Source organism: Oncorhynchus tshawytscha, linkage group LG09, assembly GCF_018296145.1.
Source record: "Oncorhynchus tshawytscha isolate Ot180627B linkage group LG09, Otsh_v2.0, whole genome shotgun sequence".
Lineage (NCBI taxonomy): Eukaryota > Metazoa > Chordata > Actinopteri > Salmoniformes > Salmonidae > Oncorhynchus > Oncorhynchus tshawytscha.
The window spans coordinates 15,686,136-15,704,255 of record NC_056437.1 but is presented as its reverse complement, the minus strand read 5'-3'; the positions used below and the strand labels follow the sequence as shown (position 1 = coordinate 15,704,255).

At 41.7% G+C, this 18,120-nt stretch overlaps 1 protein-coding gene across 1 annotated transcript; it reads left to right on the top strand.

Moving 5' to 3' along the window:
- Positions 1–553: 553 nt before the first annotated feature.
- LOC112257427 (thrombospondin-4-B) lies at positions 554–17,300 on the top strand. Its single transcript, XM_024430967.2, has 22 exons — positions 554–867; positions 6,786–6,983; positions 7,448–7,695; positions 8,220–8,319; positions 8,682–8,764; positions 8,868–8,919; positions 9,158–9,309; positions 9,434–9,571; positions 10,164–10,241; positions 10,573–10,725; positions 10,904–11,008; positions 11,158–11,265; positions 11,641–11,800; positions 12,976–13,094; positions 13,251–13,303; positions 13,656–13,849; positions 14,462–14,640; positions 14,743–14,791; positions 14,905–15,101; positions 15,823–15,995; positions 16,108–16,247; positions 16,444–17,300. Exons 1-22 carry the CDS (start codon positions 789–791, stop codon positions 16,503–16,505), a joined length of 2,820 nt encoding a protein of 939 aa, XP_024286735.1. The 5' UTR covers positions 554–788; the 3' UTR covers positions 16,506–17,300.
- The last annotated feature ends 820 nt before the right edge of the window (positions 17,301–18,120 follow it).

The following is an 18,120-nucleotide window of genomic DNA, read 5'->3' as shown; positions in this document are numbered from 1 at the left end:
TTTTCACAGCTCATTACATTTCTCCAGTCCCATCCCTGAGCTTTATAGCAAAACCAAGTGGCGGGGCTGCCTTTTTCCTGATAAAATGAATTTCGGATTTCAGATTTGGGTTTCAGATCGCTAATTTCCTGTCAAAAGCCTGTAGGTTAAAAGGAAGCCAGGATGCAGGGGAAAGGTGTTACATCTGAAGCCCTGAAAAGCTGAAAGAATCCCTAACAGTGTTTGGGAGGAGGAGGTGTGTGCCAATAAAATGCCTCCTGACTGCCAGGAGACCGACTTTATTTCTGTACTATTAACACATGTTTTTTTTCTCTAAAGTCTGAAGAGTGGCACAGATCAAAAAGTTGCACATTGTTTAGTCTGGCTTACTGTAAGTACAGAATGTTCACTGTCCAAAATGAGGTCGTGAACCATGGAAGAACCCCTGCATGCATATACACACACACACACACAGACACACACACACACACATTAATGGGAGCCAATACGGTGGAGAATGTTTTGGTCACTCCTCTGCATGTGGCTGTCTGAAGAAAGCTTAAACCATCTCCGGCCCTGCTCCTCCTCCCTCAGTCAGCCTCCTGTCCTCCCCAGTCAGCCACACACACAGACAGCAGCTGTTCCGTGCCTCACTATGACAGCCTAGCCTCACCTCTGTCTCTACTGTGAGCCATACACACCACACACATCCCAGGCAACAAACAGTACAGGAGGACCAAGAGCACTACTCTGCCTGATAAGGATAAGTCACTCCAGAGAAACAGGTCTGGGAACAGTGAGAGGACAGAATGGGGTTGTGGACGACACTGATCGTGGCTTCGCAACTGATCTTGAACCTGTGTTCGGAAGTGGGAGCCCAGGGCTCAGGTGAGTGTAGCTGACAATGACTTTCTTAAATTATTACTGAATGTGATGCCAATATGATCTTGATGTGGTCATTGAAGTCTATTGAAACCATGCAATTGCACCACAAAGTACTTTTAAGGTATTGCTTTGTAATCACAGGACACAACCGCTAAAAGTAAAAATTCAACAATTTGATCTTAGCCAAAGACATACAGATTAAGTTGACATACAAACCGACTGTGATGTCATCTTCAGATGCCTTTTATCAGTCTACTAAAGCTCTCAGCACTCTACCTCAGAGTATTCCAATCGAGAATCATGAAGCTCTGAGGTAATGATTGATCTAACAGACACTGTGATTGAGAATATCAGATACATTTTTCCCCAAAAGTTTAAGGTAACAAAATCAGTCAACACAAAAATCTATATTTCTCTTATTTAGATTGCAATCACCATTGTACAGTTGCTTTTTTACTTTGTAAAACGAGAATATCATATTCGTTCACACTCAAGCCAATATACACAGAGGGCTAGACAGGACATTTGATACTCTGTTGAGTAAGAATAAATTCTGATAAATAGTCCTCTGTGGTAAGAATATTGAAAATACATGCTTCATAAGAATGTTGTGTACTGACTTTAGACTGAGGAAGAGTAAGAGGTGATGACTGAGATGTGACCGCTGTATTAATTGAGTGTGAGTGAGTGAGTGAGTGAGTGAGTGAGTGAGTGAGTGAGTGAGTGAGTGAGTGAGTGAGTGTGTGTGTGTGTGTTTAGTGTGGGGGGTCTGGAGTCTGGAGTCTGGATATGATTTAAAGTACCAGCCATAGCACACACATGGGAATAATCACTAAAGGTCTGCATGCAATTTTGGAGTCTGAAAACACACACACACACACGCATGCACCACAACACACAGGCCTTTAAATGGTATCTACACTGAGGTACAGGCCATAACTGTCACATTATTTTACAAAATATATTCACAGCTGTACTGCACACAGTTGTCGCCGTTGATAAATATTAAACATTTGACTCACTAGCAGTTCATACAAATATAAATTATTGGCAATTATTGCACGAGGTTTCACTATAAACAAACAAAAGTTTGGACTTATTAAGTAAATTGTCAATCACATGCCTTGTGTTTACAGTACAACTTTGTTATTACTTATAATAATACAATATATACCATTTTGCAGACACTTTTATCCAAAGCAACTTACAGTCATGTATGGTATCAAACCCACAACCCTGGCACCATGCTCTACCAGCTGAGCCATACAGGACTTAAATGGATTATTTACCTATTAAGGCACAATATACATAACAGACAACAATAATGCAGTTGTTTATTATCTACTGCATCTAGGTGATTTTACTGTCACTTTATGACTTCAATTGACTTTATGTGGTAGATCATGTCACATGTGTCATACTGTATGTGAGCTGTTCAGGTGAATTTGAGGTGAATTTGGTTTTGTGTAGCTTAACAGATCATGATAGGACAAGCGGTGACTCTGGGGATGAAATCTAATCCTTTCTCATGGAATTTTGTGAGGAGATCCTGACACACAGATGGAAGAGGGAGAGAGTGTGTATAGTGTGTCTAAACAGACAGATGAGAATAGAAAAAGAGTTGGTTTGTTTAGACTGTTTTATTGGTGCACCTCCCAGTCCCAGTTTGCAGGCCAAGTCAGGTTGAACCATACAGAGATCTATCTGTTAGTGTTTGCCTAACCTCCCTCCTCAAGTGACGGGGACAATAGTGATGCTGAAGCCTTTCACAAACCAGGCATCAGTGTGTTTGTAAAGGTGAGATTGAGTGCAGGAAACGGCATGAAAAGGAGGCTCCAGTCACGTTTAACCACACACCTTTAAAAGCACCCGTGCTGCTCCCTGGTGAGCTGGAGCAGATTGAGGCCAGGCAGGGGGAACGGGAGGAAAGACTAGAGGCAGGAGAAAATAAGAAAGATGTCTGAAGCTGACAGACACAGATGGAAGCCCACGCACGCACGCGTGCGCACCCACACACACACGCACACACACGTACACACACACACACACACACTGAGAAGAGAGAAGATGAGAGCAATTTTCTAGAAGCATTTGGGAGCAATTTGGTGCGTGCCTTCATTACACTGTGCCTTGTAGACGGCTGCTAGGACACTTGTGTATTCATGTATGGTCTCAGACTGGCGGGGAGGGATTCAAGGCACATCCTCCCACGGCCTGCTGTGTCCCGGAGGGACTTTATTGGAATAGAATTGTAACCTTGAGCTTAACCGTCCACTCAAGAGAAAGCTTCTCACTGTAACCAGTGACTGTAATCTGGTTCAGGTTATTAATCAACCTACCAGGTTGTTTATAAACACTACAGGGACAAGATTATCCACATGTATCGATCACATTTTAACTAATAGTGTAGAACTTTGTTCTAAAGTTGTATCTGTACCCATTGGATGCAGTGATCACAATATTGTGGCTATTCCCAGGAAGGCCAACGTTCCAAAGGCAGGGCCTAAAATTGTGTATAAGAGATCATACAAAAGATTTTGCTGTGACTCTTTATGTGGATGATGTTAAAAATATTTGTTGGTCTGATGTGATTAATAAGGAGCATCCAGACACTGCACTTGATGAATTTATGAAATTGCTTCTTCCAATTATTGACAAACATGCACCTATTAAGAAACTGACTGTTAGAACTGTTGAGGCTCCATGGATTGATGAGGAAATTAAAAACTGAATGGTTGAAAGAGATGAGGCGAAAGGAGTGGCTAATAAGTCTGGCTGCACATCTGACTGGCTGACTTATTGCAAAATGAGAAATGATGAGACTAAACTCAACAACAAAAAATAAGGAACTGTATTATGAAGCCAAGATCCATGATATAAAGAATCATGGGAAAAAATTTAATTATTGGCAGAAAGACAAATTCAACTCCATATTTTATCGAATCAGATGGCTTATTCATCACAAAACCATTTGATGTTGCAAATTATTTTAATGATTACATCATTGGCAAAGTGGGCAAATTTAGGAAGGAAATGCCAACAACAAACAATGAGCCATCGTATTAATGCATAAAAAAAAAAATAATGAAAGAAAAGCATTGCAAGTTTGAATTTTGTAAAGTTAGTGTGGGAGAGGTGGATAAATCATTGTTAACGATCAATAATGACAAACCTCCTGGCATTGACAACTTAGATGGAAAGCTACTGAGGATGGTGGCCCAGAACAGAGCGGCACATCTTGCTCTTCATTGTAATCAGAGGGCTGATGTAAATACTATGCATGGCAGTCTCTCTTGGCTAAGAGTTGAGGAGAGACTGACTGCATCACTTCTTCTTTTTTATAAGAAACAATGTGTTGAAAATCCCAATTTCTTTGCATAGTCAACTTACACACAGCTCTGACACACACACCCACCAGACATGCCACCAGGGGTCTTTTCACAGTACCCAAATCCAGAACAAATTCAAAAAAGCGTACTGTATTATATAGAGCCATTATTGCATGGAACTTAATTCCATCTCATTTTGTTCAAATGAACAGCAAACCTGGTTTCAAAAAACAGATAAAGCAACACCTCACGGCACAATGCCTCCCCTATTTTTAAAAATGTTTATTTAACCTTTAGTTAACTAGACAAGTCAGTTAGGAACAAATTCTTATTTACAATGACTGCCTACACCGGCCAAACCCGGACGATGCTGGGCCAATTGTGTGCCGCCCTGTGGGACACCCATTCACGGCCAGATGTGATACAGCCTGGATTCTAACCAGGGACTGTAGTGACGGCTCTTGCACTGAGATGCAGTGCCTTAGACCGCTGCGCCACTATTTGACCTAGATAGTTTGCGTGTATGTAATGGTATTGATATATAGGCAACCTGTGACTTAAAAAAAAACATATTGATGTAGTTCTGTCCTTGAGGTATTCTTGCCTATTAATGTTTTGTATTATGTCATGATTCATGTTTTGTGTGGACCCCGGGAAGAGTGGTTGCTGCTTTTGCAACAGCTAATGGGGATCCTAATAAAATACCAAATACCAAAACTCTTTAGTGGCTTCTACATTCCACTCCCTGAGCACTCAGTACAGTCTATCCATATTTGTGTGGTAAAAGTGGTCAAGCAAAAGACCCACTAAGTTATTTGCACCGAGAAAACTCATTTTGATCTTGATCTTCCAGCCCATTCTAGTCTACTGACGTAAAGTATTGTCTCGGAACATCCAAACTACTAGCTCAAGATTGATCAAAATACCATACATTCTGATAAAAGGGAAAATGTTTTACCCCAAACTCATACTCTGCCTCATCTGCCTCATCAACAACTAGCCTACTCTCTCGTGACGACCAGCATCTTCTCAGCACTTTAAAACCTCTAGCTCACCAATCCTCACCATTCAGGTCGATGTGATCAAGTGGACACTACTGGCCAGGCAATGTAACATTTCTCCCCAGTTAGCCAAACTCACTGTGATGTTCCAGCCCAGTTTAGTCTATAAAGTATTGACGTACCCTTTCCCCCCGATACATCCAAAACACTGTCGTGTCTTTACTATCATTAAATGAAGACTTTTAGTTTTTATCAAAGATTCTCTGTAATTAGTATTATGCGATTAAACTGATTAATCATGTAACTGTAATTAACTAGGAAGTTGGGGCACCAAGGAAAATATTCAGATTACAAAGTTATAATTTCCTAATATAACTTTTCAGATATTTTATATCTGATCAATTAGTCTTCGAATTAATGAATGATTTACTTTACCTCACGTTAGTCTCATTCCAAACGTCCAAAATGTGGTAATCTGCACGAACCCAGTCTTCACTATGAGTCATCCATACATCAATTGTCTTAAATCATTTATTTACTAACTAAGTAATTCACAGAAGTGCATAAACAAACAAACAAAGTAAATATGGTTACAAGAAATGATAGGGGAATGTGCCCTAGTTGGCTAAACCGGCATGGCGGCTTGTTGTACTAAAATGTAACAAACGGACCAGTTCGTAGCTGGATTCTTCACCGATCTTTTATACCTTCTCCGGGAACATAAATGTTGTTCGGACCTCAAGTTCTGTGATGTGGAAGAAATGCCCTTGTTCTCTATGAAACGTCACTCTGTCGCTATACTGTGTGGCCATGAGGCAGGATCTTCCTGGAATTTACGACCTCTCCGACCACAGCAGCCTAGTTGTAGGAGGCAGGGAGAGGGGGATGGGGCTTGCTGTACCCAAAGAGGGCAACGTCATGACAACACCTTGCTCAATAACCATCCTATTCATCTACACGTGTCTTTATTCTCGCTGTACTGAGCAGCAGAACTTTACTTTGTTACTTTACTTCCCCTCAAAGATTACTTTATTTTACTTTAGTTTATGTTTCCTTTTACAGTTATTTTACTCTATTTTATGTTTCCCTTCACAGGTATTTCACTTTACTTTATGTTTCCCTTTACATTTATTTTTACTTTATGTTTCCCTTTACAGTTATTTTACTTTACGGTTCCCTTTACAGTAATTTACTTTACTTTTCCCTTTACATTTATTTTATTTTACATTTCCCTTTACATGAATTTTATCTTACTTTACATTTCCCTTTACATTGATTTTACTTTACATTACCCTTTAGAGTTATTTTACTTTACATTTCCCTTTAGAGTTATTTTACTTTACATTACCCTTTAGAGTTATTTTACTTTACATTTGCCTTTACATTAATTTTATCTTACTTTACATTTCCCTTTACATTAAATTTACTTTACATTACCCTTTACAGTTTTTTACTTTACATTTCCCTTCACATTAATTTTATTTAACTTTACATTTCCCTTTACATTAATTTTACTATACATTACCCCTTTACAGTTATTTTACTTTACATTTCCCTTTACAGTTATTTTACTTTATTTTTTCCTCTGTAGTGTATGATCTCCTCAATTCCCCGGACTGTCTGCCAGACCTGCTGCAGGGTGGCTTAGTGGAGCAGGGCGTGAATGAGGCTTTCATCCTCACCACCTTCAAGCTGCAGCCCAAGACTGGCACCACAGTGTTCGGCCTGTACAACCCACGGGACAACAGCAAGTACTTTGAGTTCACTGTGCTGGGGAAACTCAACAGAGGTAAGGGGTAGGAAGGAGAGGCAGGAGCGTCATACCCATTGAAACCGATGGTTTATCTACTTATACTCTGAAAATATAGAATATATTGTTTCTTTTACTCATTATTAATTGAAAGATATCGATTTCTGGCCACCATTTCCCCTCAAAGAAATGAGGTGCACAACGGGGAGAGGGATGCATAATACATTGGTCTTGCTGACTGCACTTTTCTGTACTATGTCAAATGAAATAACATTTTAATTGTCACATGCTTCGTAAACAACAGGTGTAGACTAACAGTGAAAAGAGTCTTAGTTCTCTCTCTCTTTTAATTTGTGTTTAAAAATCATTATTTTCGCTCTCTGCTTCTACATTATTCATGTATTAATTTCATTGAACCAATTCCCTTTTCATCACATGTCCTTTTCCTTTAACTATCAAGTTCTTCTCATCTCTCTCTAATTCTGTCCCTTCCTCTCTCCCAGCCGTGCTGCGTTACTTGAGGAGTGATCGGAGGATGAGCTCCGTGACCTTCAACAACATCCCGCTGGCAGACGGTCAGCGCCACCGCCTCCTTTTCCACCTGAAGGGCATGCAGCAGGGACCTGGGGGGGTGGAGCTACACCTGGACTGCAGGCTGGTGGAGACGGTCCGGGATCTCCCCTCCGTGTTTCAGGGTCTGCCTGCAGGCTACGGTGTGGTGGAGCTGAAGAGCATGCAGGGCAAAGCAGAGGTGATGTTATTGGATATGTTTCAAATGGCAACCTATTGCTTTTATAGAGCACTTATTTAGACCATTGTCAAATTGGGTGCAGTTCAAATGTGGTGCATCATATGGAATAGAGTTATTATTTACTCATAGATCCAGATAAAATCACAGAACCTTCAACCGAGGATTGGTTGTCAGTCTGTTTCCATTTAAGCCATTTGACCAGAGCTACCCAGACACTCCCCAAACCATTGCTTTTGTTGACTTTGTACTCAGGGAAACTATGAGTGATGTCACTTATTTACTCCTAGATCCTCCTTCCAAATTCAAATGACCCTAACCCCCTAGCCTGGGTGCCAGATAGTCTGTTTCTGCTTTGGCCAAATGCTTGTCCATCGGAAATTAGAGTTGGCTACAGCAGGTCAAAATCTGGAAATCGGGAAACAAATTTGGTAACCACCTTGTCCTAATCTAATCAAACCCATCCATCAGCATTCAGCACTGATTCCACCTAATGTGTCCCTGTTGTTGGACTTCTTCATAAACAGGAAGAGCTGGAGGAGCTGAAACTAGTGGTGGGAGACACGTTTGAGAACGTAGCTTCTCTTCAAAACTGCCACCAACAAGGAGACTCAGTGCAGACTCTGGGTAAGTGTTTATGACAAAAAAATATAAAAAAATAAACCAACTTCTATTCCTGTGTGTTCCCTAGTACTGTTTAGTTTACACAGACAAAAACATTTTGAGGAAAGTCTTTTTCTTGAACGTCGCCCAACTGTTTTTCAAGAAGCAAATAAATGGTGATATATATAGATATATAGATATAGATATATATATATATATATATATATATATATATATATATATATATATATATATATATATGTGTCTCTACTTTCGAATTCACACAAAAACAACAGTTACTGTAGAATGATGTTAAACAAGAACCCCTCCCCCTCGAGTCTGTTGGTATGACTAATGTTCTTTTCCTATGCTGCTCTCCCATGCAGGGGTCAACACAAAGCAGCTGTCCAATCAAATGCTTGATCTCACAAAGGTGATAAATGAGCTGAAAGATGTCCTCATTCAGCAGGTAACTATAGTGCTCAAGCACATCTGGGAGCTATTAATAAACTGTACCTCCTGACCCACTGAGTCCATAAAAACTCAAAACATGTATATGTTGCTTTCTAAAGGTCAAAGAGACATCTTTTCTCAGAAACACCATCTCTGAGTGCCAGGCTTGTGGTAAGAACATCCACCATCACCATTATATTACAAATTATGTATTAAAGTTTTGTTATATGTTGTTTATAGATTGGGCAAATAGCTTTTTCCTGACCATGAGGAAAATCACTGGGTCCTAGTAATAAAACTAGTTTGAAGTATGTTCGCTTATAACACATTCATTACTAATACATGAGAAACCACTGGTATTGTGGAAACGAGTGTCATAAAAATATATTTCCTCTGGGTGTCTTTGAAGGACTGGGTGGAAGCGAAGTCATGAAGCAGAAGTGTGCCCCTGGAGTTTGTTTCCGCGGTGACATGTGTATTGAGACAGAGGAAGGGGTTGAGTGTGGACCCTGCCCTGACGGATACACAGGGGACGGCTTCAGCTGTGACGATGTGGATGAGGTAGGGTGTGTTTGTGTGTGTATGTTATATTCAGGTGCATGTGTGTTTACTGTATGTATTTATATGGTTGTAATAATTCTGAAACACTAACCAAGCGTCTTCTTTCATCTCTCTCTCTCTCCAGTGTCAATTTAACCCATGCTTCCCCGGGGTGAAATGTGTGAACACGGCTCCAGGGTTCCGCTGTGACGCCTGTCCTCTGGGCTACTCTGGTCTGGCTGTGGAAGGGGTGGGAGTGGTCTACGCACAGACAAACAAACAGGTCAGTCAACATAACCAACATCACCAAATACAGTCAAGGTCACCAGGTCAGTCAGCATCACCAAATACAGTCAAGGTCTCCAGGTCAGTCAACATCACCAGCATCATTAAATACAGTCAAGGTCTCCAGGTCAGTCAACATCACCAAATACAGTCAAGGTCTCCAGGTCAGTCAACAACACCAAATACAGTCAAGGCCTCCAGGTCAGTCAACATCACCAAATACAGTCAAGGTCTCCAGGTCAGTCAACAACACCAAATACAGTCAAGGCCTCCAGGTCAGTCAACATCACCAAATACAGTCAAGGCCTCCAGGTCAGTCAACATCACCAAATACAGTCAAGGTCTCCATTTTAATTGGGTAAAAGAAAAAGCTGCACACTCTATTAGGTCTGTTGTAATAATTTATTCACCAACATTTCGACAGGAAGGTTTAAATTCAGTCAATGGACAATTCAAGAAGATTAATTTAAATTAAATATACTCCTACCCACCCGGTGACATTGTTATTAGGATAACTAATCATGGAACACCTTTTCAAGATATGTATCATAATAATCATCTCCAGTTTTGTACTTTATACGGTCTCTTAGGTCTGTGATGACATTGACGAGTGCAAAGAACCCAACAATGGACAGTGCACCGCCAACTCTCTCTGTCACAACTCTGCGGTAAGGCCTGAGTGTGTTACTCTGTCATAGATCTGCGGTAAGGCCTGAGTGTCTGTCTGTCTGATAGCCTGGTGGTCGACTAGATCGGTTTGTTGCTTCAGCCAACTCCTGACCTTCGTTTCCTTCAACAGAAATTGCTTGAAGCACAAACAGATCTGGCACCAGGCTAGTATCTGATAGCCTGGAATACAAAACGGAATATTGCTCAATTTAAACAATAATGCAAGGAGGGAACAATGTTAACTGGATTCCAAATCTCTGACTGCCTGCTACAAGTACTACATTTATTCCTATGTCTCTCATTGCCTATTACCCTACATTATCCCTGTAGGGTTCATATGTCTGTGGGGGCTGTAAGACAGGCTACACAGGAGACCAGGCGAAGGGCTGTAAGCCAGAGAGGAGCTGTGGTAACAGTTTGACCAACCCCTGTGATGTCAACGCCCAGTGTATCCAAGAAAGAGACGGCTCCATCACCTGTCAGGTGGGGTCCTAAGGATCACAAACTGGCCCCCATTGACAGAACTCTCCCTCACACACACAAACACACGCACACATACGCACATACACGCACGCACACATACACACGCAAACACACACACACGCAAAAACACACAAACACGCACTGCCTCTTAAGTGTTCTCTCTTCTTTCTCCTGTCAGTGTGGGATTGGCTGGGCTGGTAATGGCTACCTATGTGGAAAGGATACAGACATTGATGGATACCCTGATGAGAAACTTAAGTGCAAGGATATGCTCTGTAAAAAGGTAACCATGACAACACAAGAAATACAACTATCCTGGGATAAACAACCCCCCCTCCTCTCCCTTTTCCCCTCCCTCCATCTTCTTTTTATGGTGTGTCTGTTAAAGTGATAACCATAAATCGGTCAATAAATAAATCTGTCTGTTTTCAGGATAACTGCATGCGCGTTCCTAACTCTGGCCAAGAGGATGCTGACAAGGACGGACAAGGAGACGCTTGTGACACCGACGCTGATGGTGACGGTATTCTGAATGAACAGGTAGACCTTATACACACACACACACACACACACACACACACACACACACATTCAATTAAATGCATTTATAAAGACCTTTTTACATCAGCAGATGTCACAAAATGCTTATTTAGAAACCCTGTCTAAAACTCCAAACAGCAAGCAATGCAGATGTAGAACCACGGTGGCTTGGAAAAACTCCCTAGAAAGGCAGGAACCTAGTAAGAAACCTAGAGAGGAACCAGGCTCTGAGGGGTGGCCAGTCCTCTTCTGGCTGTGCTGTGCTGAGAATTTGAAGGAGCATACTTAAGTTCACACAGGACACCGGTTAAGACAGAAGATTTCACCAGATAAGACAGACTGACCCTATTCCCTCTGTGCCCCTCTCCCGTGCAGGATAACTGCTGGCTGAAGCCTAACGTGGACCAGAGGAACAGTGACAAGGACAGCCATGGTGACGCCTGTGACAACTGTCGCACGGTGGAGAACCCTGATCAGAGGGACACTGACAGTGATGGGAAAGGAGACGCCTGCGATGATGACATGGATGGAGACGGTACGTACAGCGACACATCACTACCACATAGCTACAGTCCGTCACAGTAGTATGTTCCAACAGCCGCTTGTCTAGAATCCTTGAACATACAGTACCACCAAGCACCAACCCTACCCTGACCCAATGATTTATATACTAGATGATTGACAGGGGGTGCTGTTTTGAAACCACCGCACCTCCATCTTGGCATTCCCCCACGAGCGTAAAAAAAGGTTTTGGAAGCTATAGAAATGAATTAATTCATTTCTACGTTAATTATATTACAGACACCTTAATGCATACTTTTAAATTATAGAATGTGAGCTAAACATGAAAAATATCTATAGAAGAAAATTGTTACTGTCCCCACTAATTTTATAAAATGTTAAATACATGTAATTTTGTCCTTGACACATTTAATTTAAATACTGTAGCGTTCCATTCATTCCTATGGAGGACTGCTTCTTCTGGGGGGTGTCAATATGCCCAATCTGTGGCTTCAAAGCCTCTCACTAGCCAGTACATAGAGTAGCATCAGCAATTCAGGGTTTATATACATAATTGCCATGACCCCACTACTAAAATTACCTCTCAAGTTAACAGAAACATACAGTATGCCTTTATCATCCTCACTCTTTAATAATGTAGATGACTGTCTGGGTTTCTTTTTATAGACCCTGTCTACAGACGGCTTGACCTTTATGCTACAACCACAGTACTGTTGCTTTCCAGAGATAAATGAGAAATGACACACACATGGCCTACCATATTTCAACAGTTCACTCAGATGACAAATGCAACAGTGCCTCCTTGTGGCACCACTATTGAACTATAAGAAACAGCATATCAATGGAAATAGAATCAATCGCATGCAGTTTGCTTTTAAATCCCAATGCATTGATTCAACGTCAGTGGTTAAGCCTTCAAATCATACAAATCATGTTTTATGACTTTCTCATGGGCCACACTTAAAGTTCACTTTTTGCATGTATCCAACCGAGATCCACACATGTGTTCTAAATGTGAACTCTAGAACAGCCATCGCCGGTGTTCTTACGTCACGAAGCAGTGCTCCTGAAGGAGTCCACTTGAAGCTGAAGCACTCATGTATTTCACCAACACTTCTGCAGAGTGGTGGGATACTATTGGTCAGATAACTTTACAAACTCAAACTTTGTAATTGAATTGGTCTCCAGGCTTGAAGAACTTCCTTGACAACTGCCAGCAGGTGGTGAACCGGGACCAGTTGGACCGGGATGGAGATGGAGTGGGAGATGCCTGTGACAGCTGCCCTGATATCCCTAATCCTAACCAGGTCAGACTGCTTCCACAGGCCTCCTTTAGGGTTCTGAGACCTGTTCAGTTTACAGATATAAAATGGGATATGGAGCAACTGAACTGTCCTACCCTGTAATAAATATTATACTGAGTGGTCAAAAAGTGTTTTAACAAATCTGTGCTCTAATTTTAGTCCGACATTGACCATGACCTGGTTGGGGATTCTTGTGACACAAATCAAGACAGGTACAAGAAAAACATATTTTAAAAGTATCTGACTTGAGAAAACGTATGCTCTTAAAATATCCACTTCACGATTTAATTTATTTTAGTCAATTCATAAATGCAGTAGTCAATATATCCCTTTATTTTGACAAATATTCCTATTTTACTGTATATTTTAGTATACAGTGCATAAAGTAGGTTGCCAGTCCAATGTTACTTAACTGCCAGCCATTCCCTACTAGCCTGAGTCCCAGATCTGTTTATGATGTCAATTCCATTGCTGTAAGCAACACTCAGGCTAAATCCATTCATGTGATGACCTGAACCTATCTTTTCTGTCCCTCCTCCCTGTATGTCGTCCCCTGGTCTGTAGTGATGGCGATGGTCACCAGGACACCAAGGACAACTGTCCCAATGTGATCAACAGCTCCCAGCTGGACACAGACAAAGACGGCCTGGGGGATGAGTGTGACGATGACGACGACAACGACAGTATCCCTGACTTCCTGCTACCAGGACCCGACAACTGCAGACTGGTGCCCAACCCCGACCAGCTGGATGAGAACAGTCAGTCTTTAATATTTCTTTCAAATAATTTACTTTACTGCTTCAAACAAATTGCCGAGCAACGGGACAATCTGAATGTGAATTCTTGAGTCATCACCTAAAACCTATTGCCTGGTGAACCAGTCTGTTTGTGCTTTGGCCAACACCTCTCTGTGTTAGTTTGTGTCCTGCCAAACAGACAGTAAATGGTGTGACAACTGTAGAAGAGTTGACTACACCAACAGTATGGGATCAGACTACATTTTAAGTGAAAGTAAAACACAAGAAAGTGAGCACCTATGCATTAACAAGGTTCTCTATCAAATTACATTTTATTTGTCACATGCTTCATAAAACAACAGGTGTAAATAACAGTGAAATGCTTACTTCACAATGACATCTGCAAAAAAAATAACTGTAGCTTAATTGGTCTACTACTGTATCATTCATCACCATTGATATTCAACCAATTTGTGGCAGGTAGCCTAGTGGTTAACCCTATAGCTCCTGTATGTTGCTCTGGAAAAGAGTGTCTGCTAAATTACTCAAATGTAACTCTCCACTCTACCAGTGTATTGTCTATGCTTAGAACCTTACTGGGCATCATTTCCTTTGTGTATTCTCTCCTTCCAGGTGATGGTGTTGGAGATGTGTGTGAGTCAGACTTTGACCAGGACAAGGTGATAGACAGGATAGACAACTGTCCAGAGAACGCTGAGGTCACTCTGACAGACTTCAGAGCCTATCAGACGGTGGTGCTGGACCCGGAGGGCGATGCCCAGATTGACCCCAACTGGGTGGTACTTAATCAGGTCAGATGGTCATTTACTGGATGGACTTACAACACAATAAGTTCTACATGGCAGAAATGCTTTGACTTTGTCAACATGACTGACATTTCATCTCTCAAACAGGGAATGGAGATTGTTCAGACCATGAACAGTGACCCTGGACTTGCTGTGGGTAAGAAAGACTTCCATATCGTTATCAGGTATCGAACCATGTTATCTCATATGGTATTGTATCAAGTCGTATCCTATTTTATCGCAACATTTTTGTTTTGCATTGCTCCCTAGGTTACACTGCGTTCAGTGGAGTGGACTTTGAGGGGACATTCCATGTTAACACGGTGACCGACGATGACTACGCAGGCTTCATCTTTGGCTACCAGGACTCCTCCTCCTTCTACGTGGTCATGTGGAAACAGACTGAACAAACCTACTGGCAGGCAACACCCTTTAGAGCAGTGGCCGAGCCTGGCATCCAGCTCAAGGTGTGTGTGTGTGTGTGTGTGTGTGTGTGTGTGTGTGTGTGTGTGTGTGTGTGTGTGTGTGTGTGTGTGTGTGTGTGTGTGTGTGTGTGTGTGTGTGTGTGTGTGTGTGTGTGTGTGTGTGTGTGTGTGTGTGTGTGTGTGTGTGTGTGTGTGATTGTTTTTGAAGTAAGTACAAAAAGACAAAGATAGATAGATTTGGTTTAGGGTGTCTCTTGATTGTACAATTCACACACATGTGTACTATGGAGAGCCACCCAAAACACAATCTGTCTTGAGCAGACCTACTAGCTGGCCACACCCTTCAGAGCAGTGGCTGAGCCTGGCATCCAGCTCAAGGTGTGTTTGTATGATTGTATGTGAGATTGTGTTTTTGAAGTAAGTACGAAAAATAAAGATAGATTATATTTAGGGTGGCTCTGTACAATTTAACACACACACGTGTGCTATGGACAGCACAGGAGGTTGGTGGCACCTTAATTGGGAGGACGGGCCTGTGGTAATGGCTGGAGCGGAATGGGTGGAATGATATCATGACATCCATGTGGTTGATACCATTCCATTTGCTCCATTCCTGCCATTATTATGAGCCGTCCTCCCCTCAGCAGCCTCCACTGATGGAGAGCCACCCTAAGCCAAATCTGTCTTTGTTTCTTTGTACTTACTTCTTAATTACCTTCTCTCCCTTGCCATCTCCTCTCTCCATCGCTCTCTCCCTCCCCAGGCTGTGAAGTCTAAGTCAGGTCCAGGGGAGCACCTGAGGAACTCCCTGTGGCACACAGGGGACACCAACGACCAGGTGCGTCTGCTGTGGAAGGACCCCAGGAACGTGGGCTGGAAGGACAAGGTTTCCTACCGTTGGTACCTGCAGCACCGACCCCAGGTTGGATACATCAGGTGAGACAGCTGAGAGAAAAATAGAGAGAGAGAGTGTGTGTGTGATGTCATGGCTACATCTAATACACAATTGTGTACAACAATGGCTAATGTCTGTTGGGTGTTTGGACAGGGCCCGTTTCTATGAGGGGACAGAGCTGGTGGCTGACTCTGGTGTGACCATCGACACCACCATGAGAGGAGGCCGACTGGGCGTGTTCTGTTTCTCTCAGGAAAACATCATCTGGTCCAACCTAAAGTACCGTTGCAATGGTAAGCAGCATGCTTTATTTGAGTGTCGCAGCGGTCTTAGGCACTGCATCTCAGTGCTGGATAAAAACAAAACAAATTAAGAATTGTTTTGAACTCAAATTAGTCAAATTCATCAACCAAAGTGGCAACCTTAATTTAACTGACTCTTGGTAGAACTTGACTTTGACCCTTAACCTCTGACCTCTAACCTACACAGATACCATCCCTGGGGACTTCCAGGAGTTCAGCATGCAGCATGGCGTTGTCGACGGTCTCTAAGCATACAGAGAAAAACTGAAAGAGAGACCGTTTCTCCAGATGTGTTTGGAATGTACTGTATGTGGTGTGTGCGTTTGTACACAGTGGCAATACTGTATGTATGTGGTCTGTTTCCATGTCTACCCACTTCCCCAACAAAAATCTAATCAACTTGTCTTCATGGGTGTTATAATCAGTGTCCTCAGTGGTTTAAATTAGGACTACTAGAGTAAAATAAAATTCACATTTCACATTTCAAACTTAAGATTTTATTATTTGAGCTCATTTTGCAATAACATCCACAAACAGAAACATCAGCCATTGATATAAGCTTCCTTCTCTCTCCCTCTCTCAGAGCTTTGATTCTCAGTGTGTACCAGCCCCACACAATGTCATCACACAATATAGACATGAGAGCAAACACAGGAGATGAATCAGACCATGGGGACTTGGTCATGCCTGAGCATATTCCATTGTCGTATACCCTGGTACCAGATCTGTTTGTGCTGTCTTGTCCTGTTGGAAAGACAGCACAAAGAGATCTGGGACCAGGCCAATTGTCTTGGCCCTGTGACCTCAATCCTCCCCAGAGGCCTAGTCTTGACCAAGAGTTTTGTTATCAGTGAATATCCCGGCTCCTTAAAACAACTCTCTAGAGGCCAATAGAAAGCGATTTGAAAATGATTCCCAAATAAACTCCACTCTTCTGCCTGGTTTAAGTCTTAGACTTAGGTGTTTGTAAGTTTGAAATTTTGATTCTTTTATAAGTATAATGCTATCAACAAAGGAATTTCAAATAAAAAAAATGTGATAAGAGATATTGTATTGTGTTTTTTTGGTCTTATTTATCAGCCTTATTGAATGTGTTTCTCCAGATTTTCATCGGCCAGTCTCTCAGTTCATGTGGCTGAAAAAAAAATGAAGTTTTTTTTTTTTTTTTTTTTTTTTGATGTGGCTGAAAGAATAAAGAGCAGTGAGGAAACAAGAATATTGACCTGTTAACCTAGTATTATTATTATTGCCGGTGACCATGTGGCACGGTCATCCATAAGGTATGCTAATATATTTTAAAAAACTAATCTAATCTCATTCCATAGTCACTCTCATATTTTGGTCATGCCTCCGAGCGAGTTGGTAGGGGCGAGGTGGTGGTTTGGGATGTATGACAAGTTATTTGGCTATAGAACTTCAGTGATAACAAAGTCCTGAGGGACATTTTGTGGCCTAATGTGGGAATGTATATTGATAGGCCTTCACCAAATGTGTCACTTAAGATCCTAAAAAGACTATTCAGGAAAGAGTTTAAAATGGATTTAAGATTGTATTTTTAAGGTTTATTTAATAGATTGACTTTCTATCATTGAAAAAAAGGTTTCACCCCAGCATTCCTGCTCGTACATTCTTGCTCTTGCTGTACAACCCTTTTCATGAAACTCAAAACTACACAAGAATGTATTTATTCTGAAGGCTTTGTAACAACAGAAAAAGCAACACAAAGGAGGTTTGAAAACAGTTCAGATACTCCACTAGAATCTGGTCTTTGATCCTGGCACGCTATTGGCTCTCAGCCGTCACCTGCTGAGAGCCAATTCTTGTTGCGAAAGCCCCTCTCAGACATTTTTTCCAAACTTGCGTA

What these genes read in the sequence shown, in the direction of transcription:
- LOC112257427 (XM_024430967.2), top strand. Translation starts at nt 789, where the DNA reads ATGGGGTTGTGGACGACACTGATCGTGGCTTCGCAACTGATCTTGAAC. An exon ending in GCTGGGGAAACTCAACAGAG is followed by an intron (nt 6,984 to 7,447) that starts GTAAGGGGTAGG and finishes CCTCTCTCCCAG; the next exon opens with CCGTGCTGCGTTACTTGAGG. An exon ending in GCATGCAGGGCAAAGCAGAG is followed by an intron (nt 7,696 to 8,219) that starts GTGATGTTATTG and finishes CTTCATAAACAG; the next exon opens with GAAGAGCTGGAGGAGCTGAA.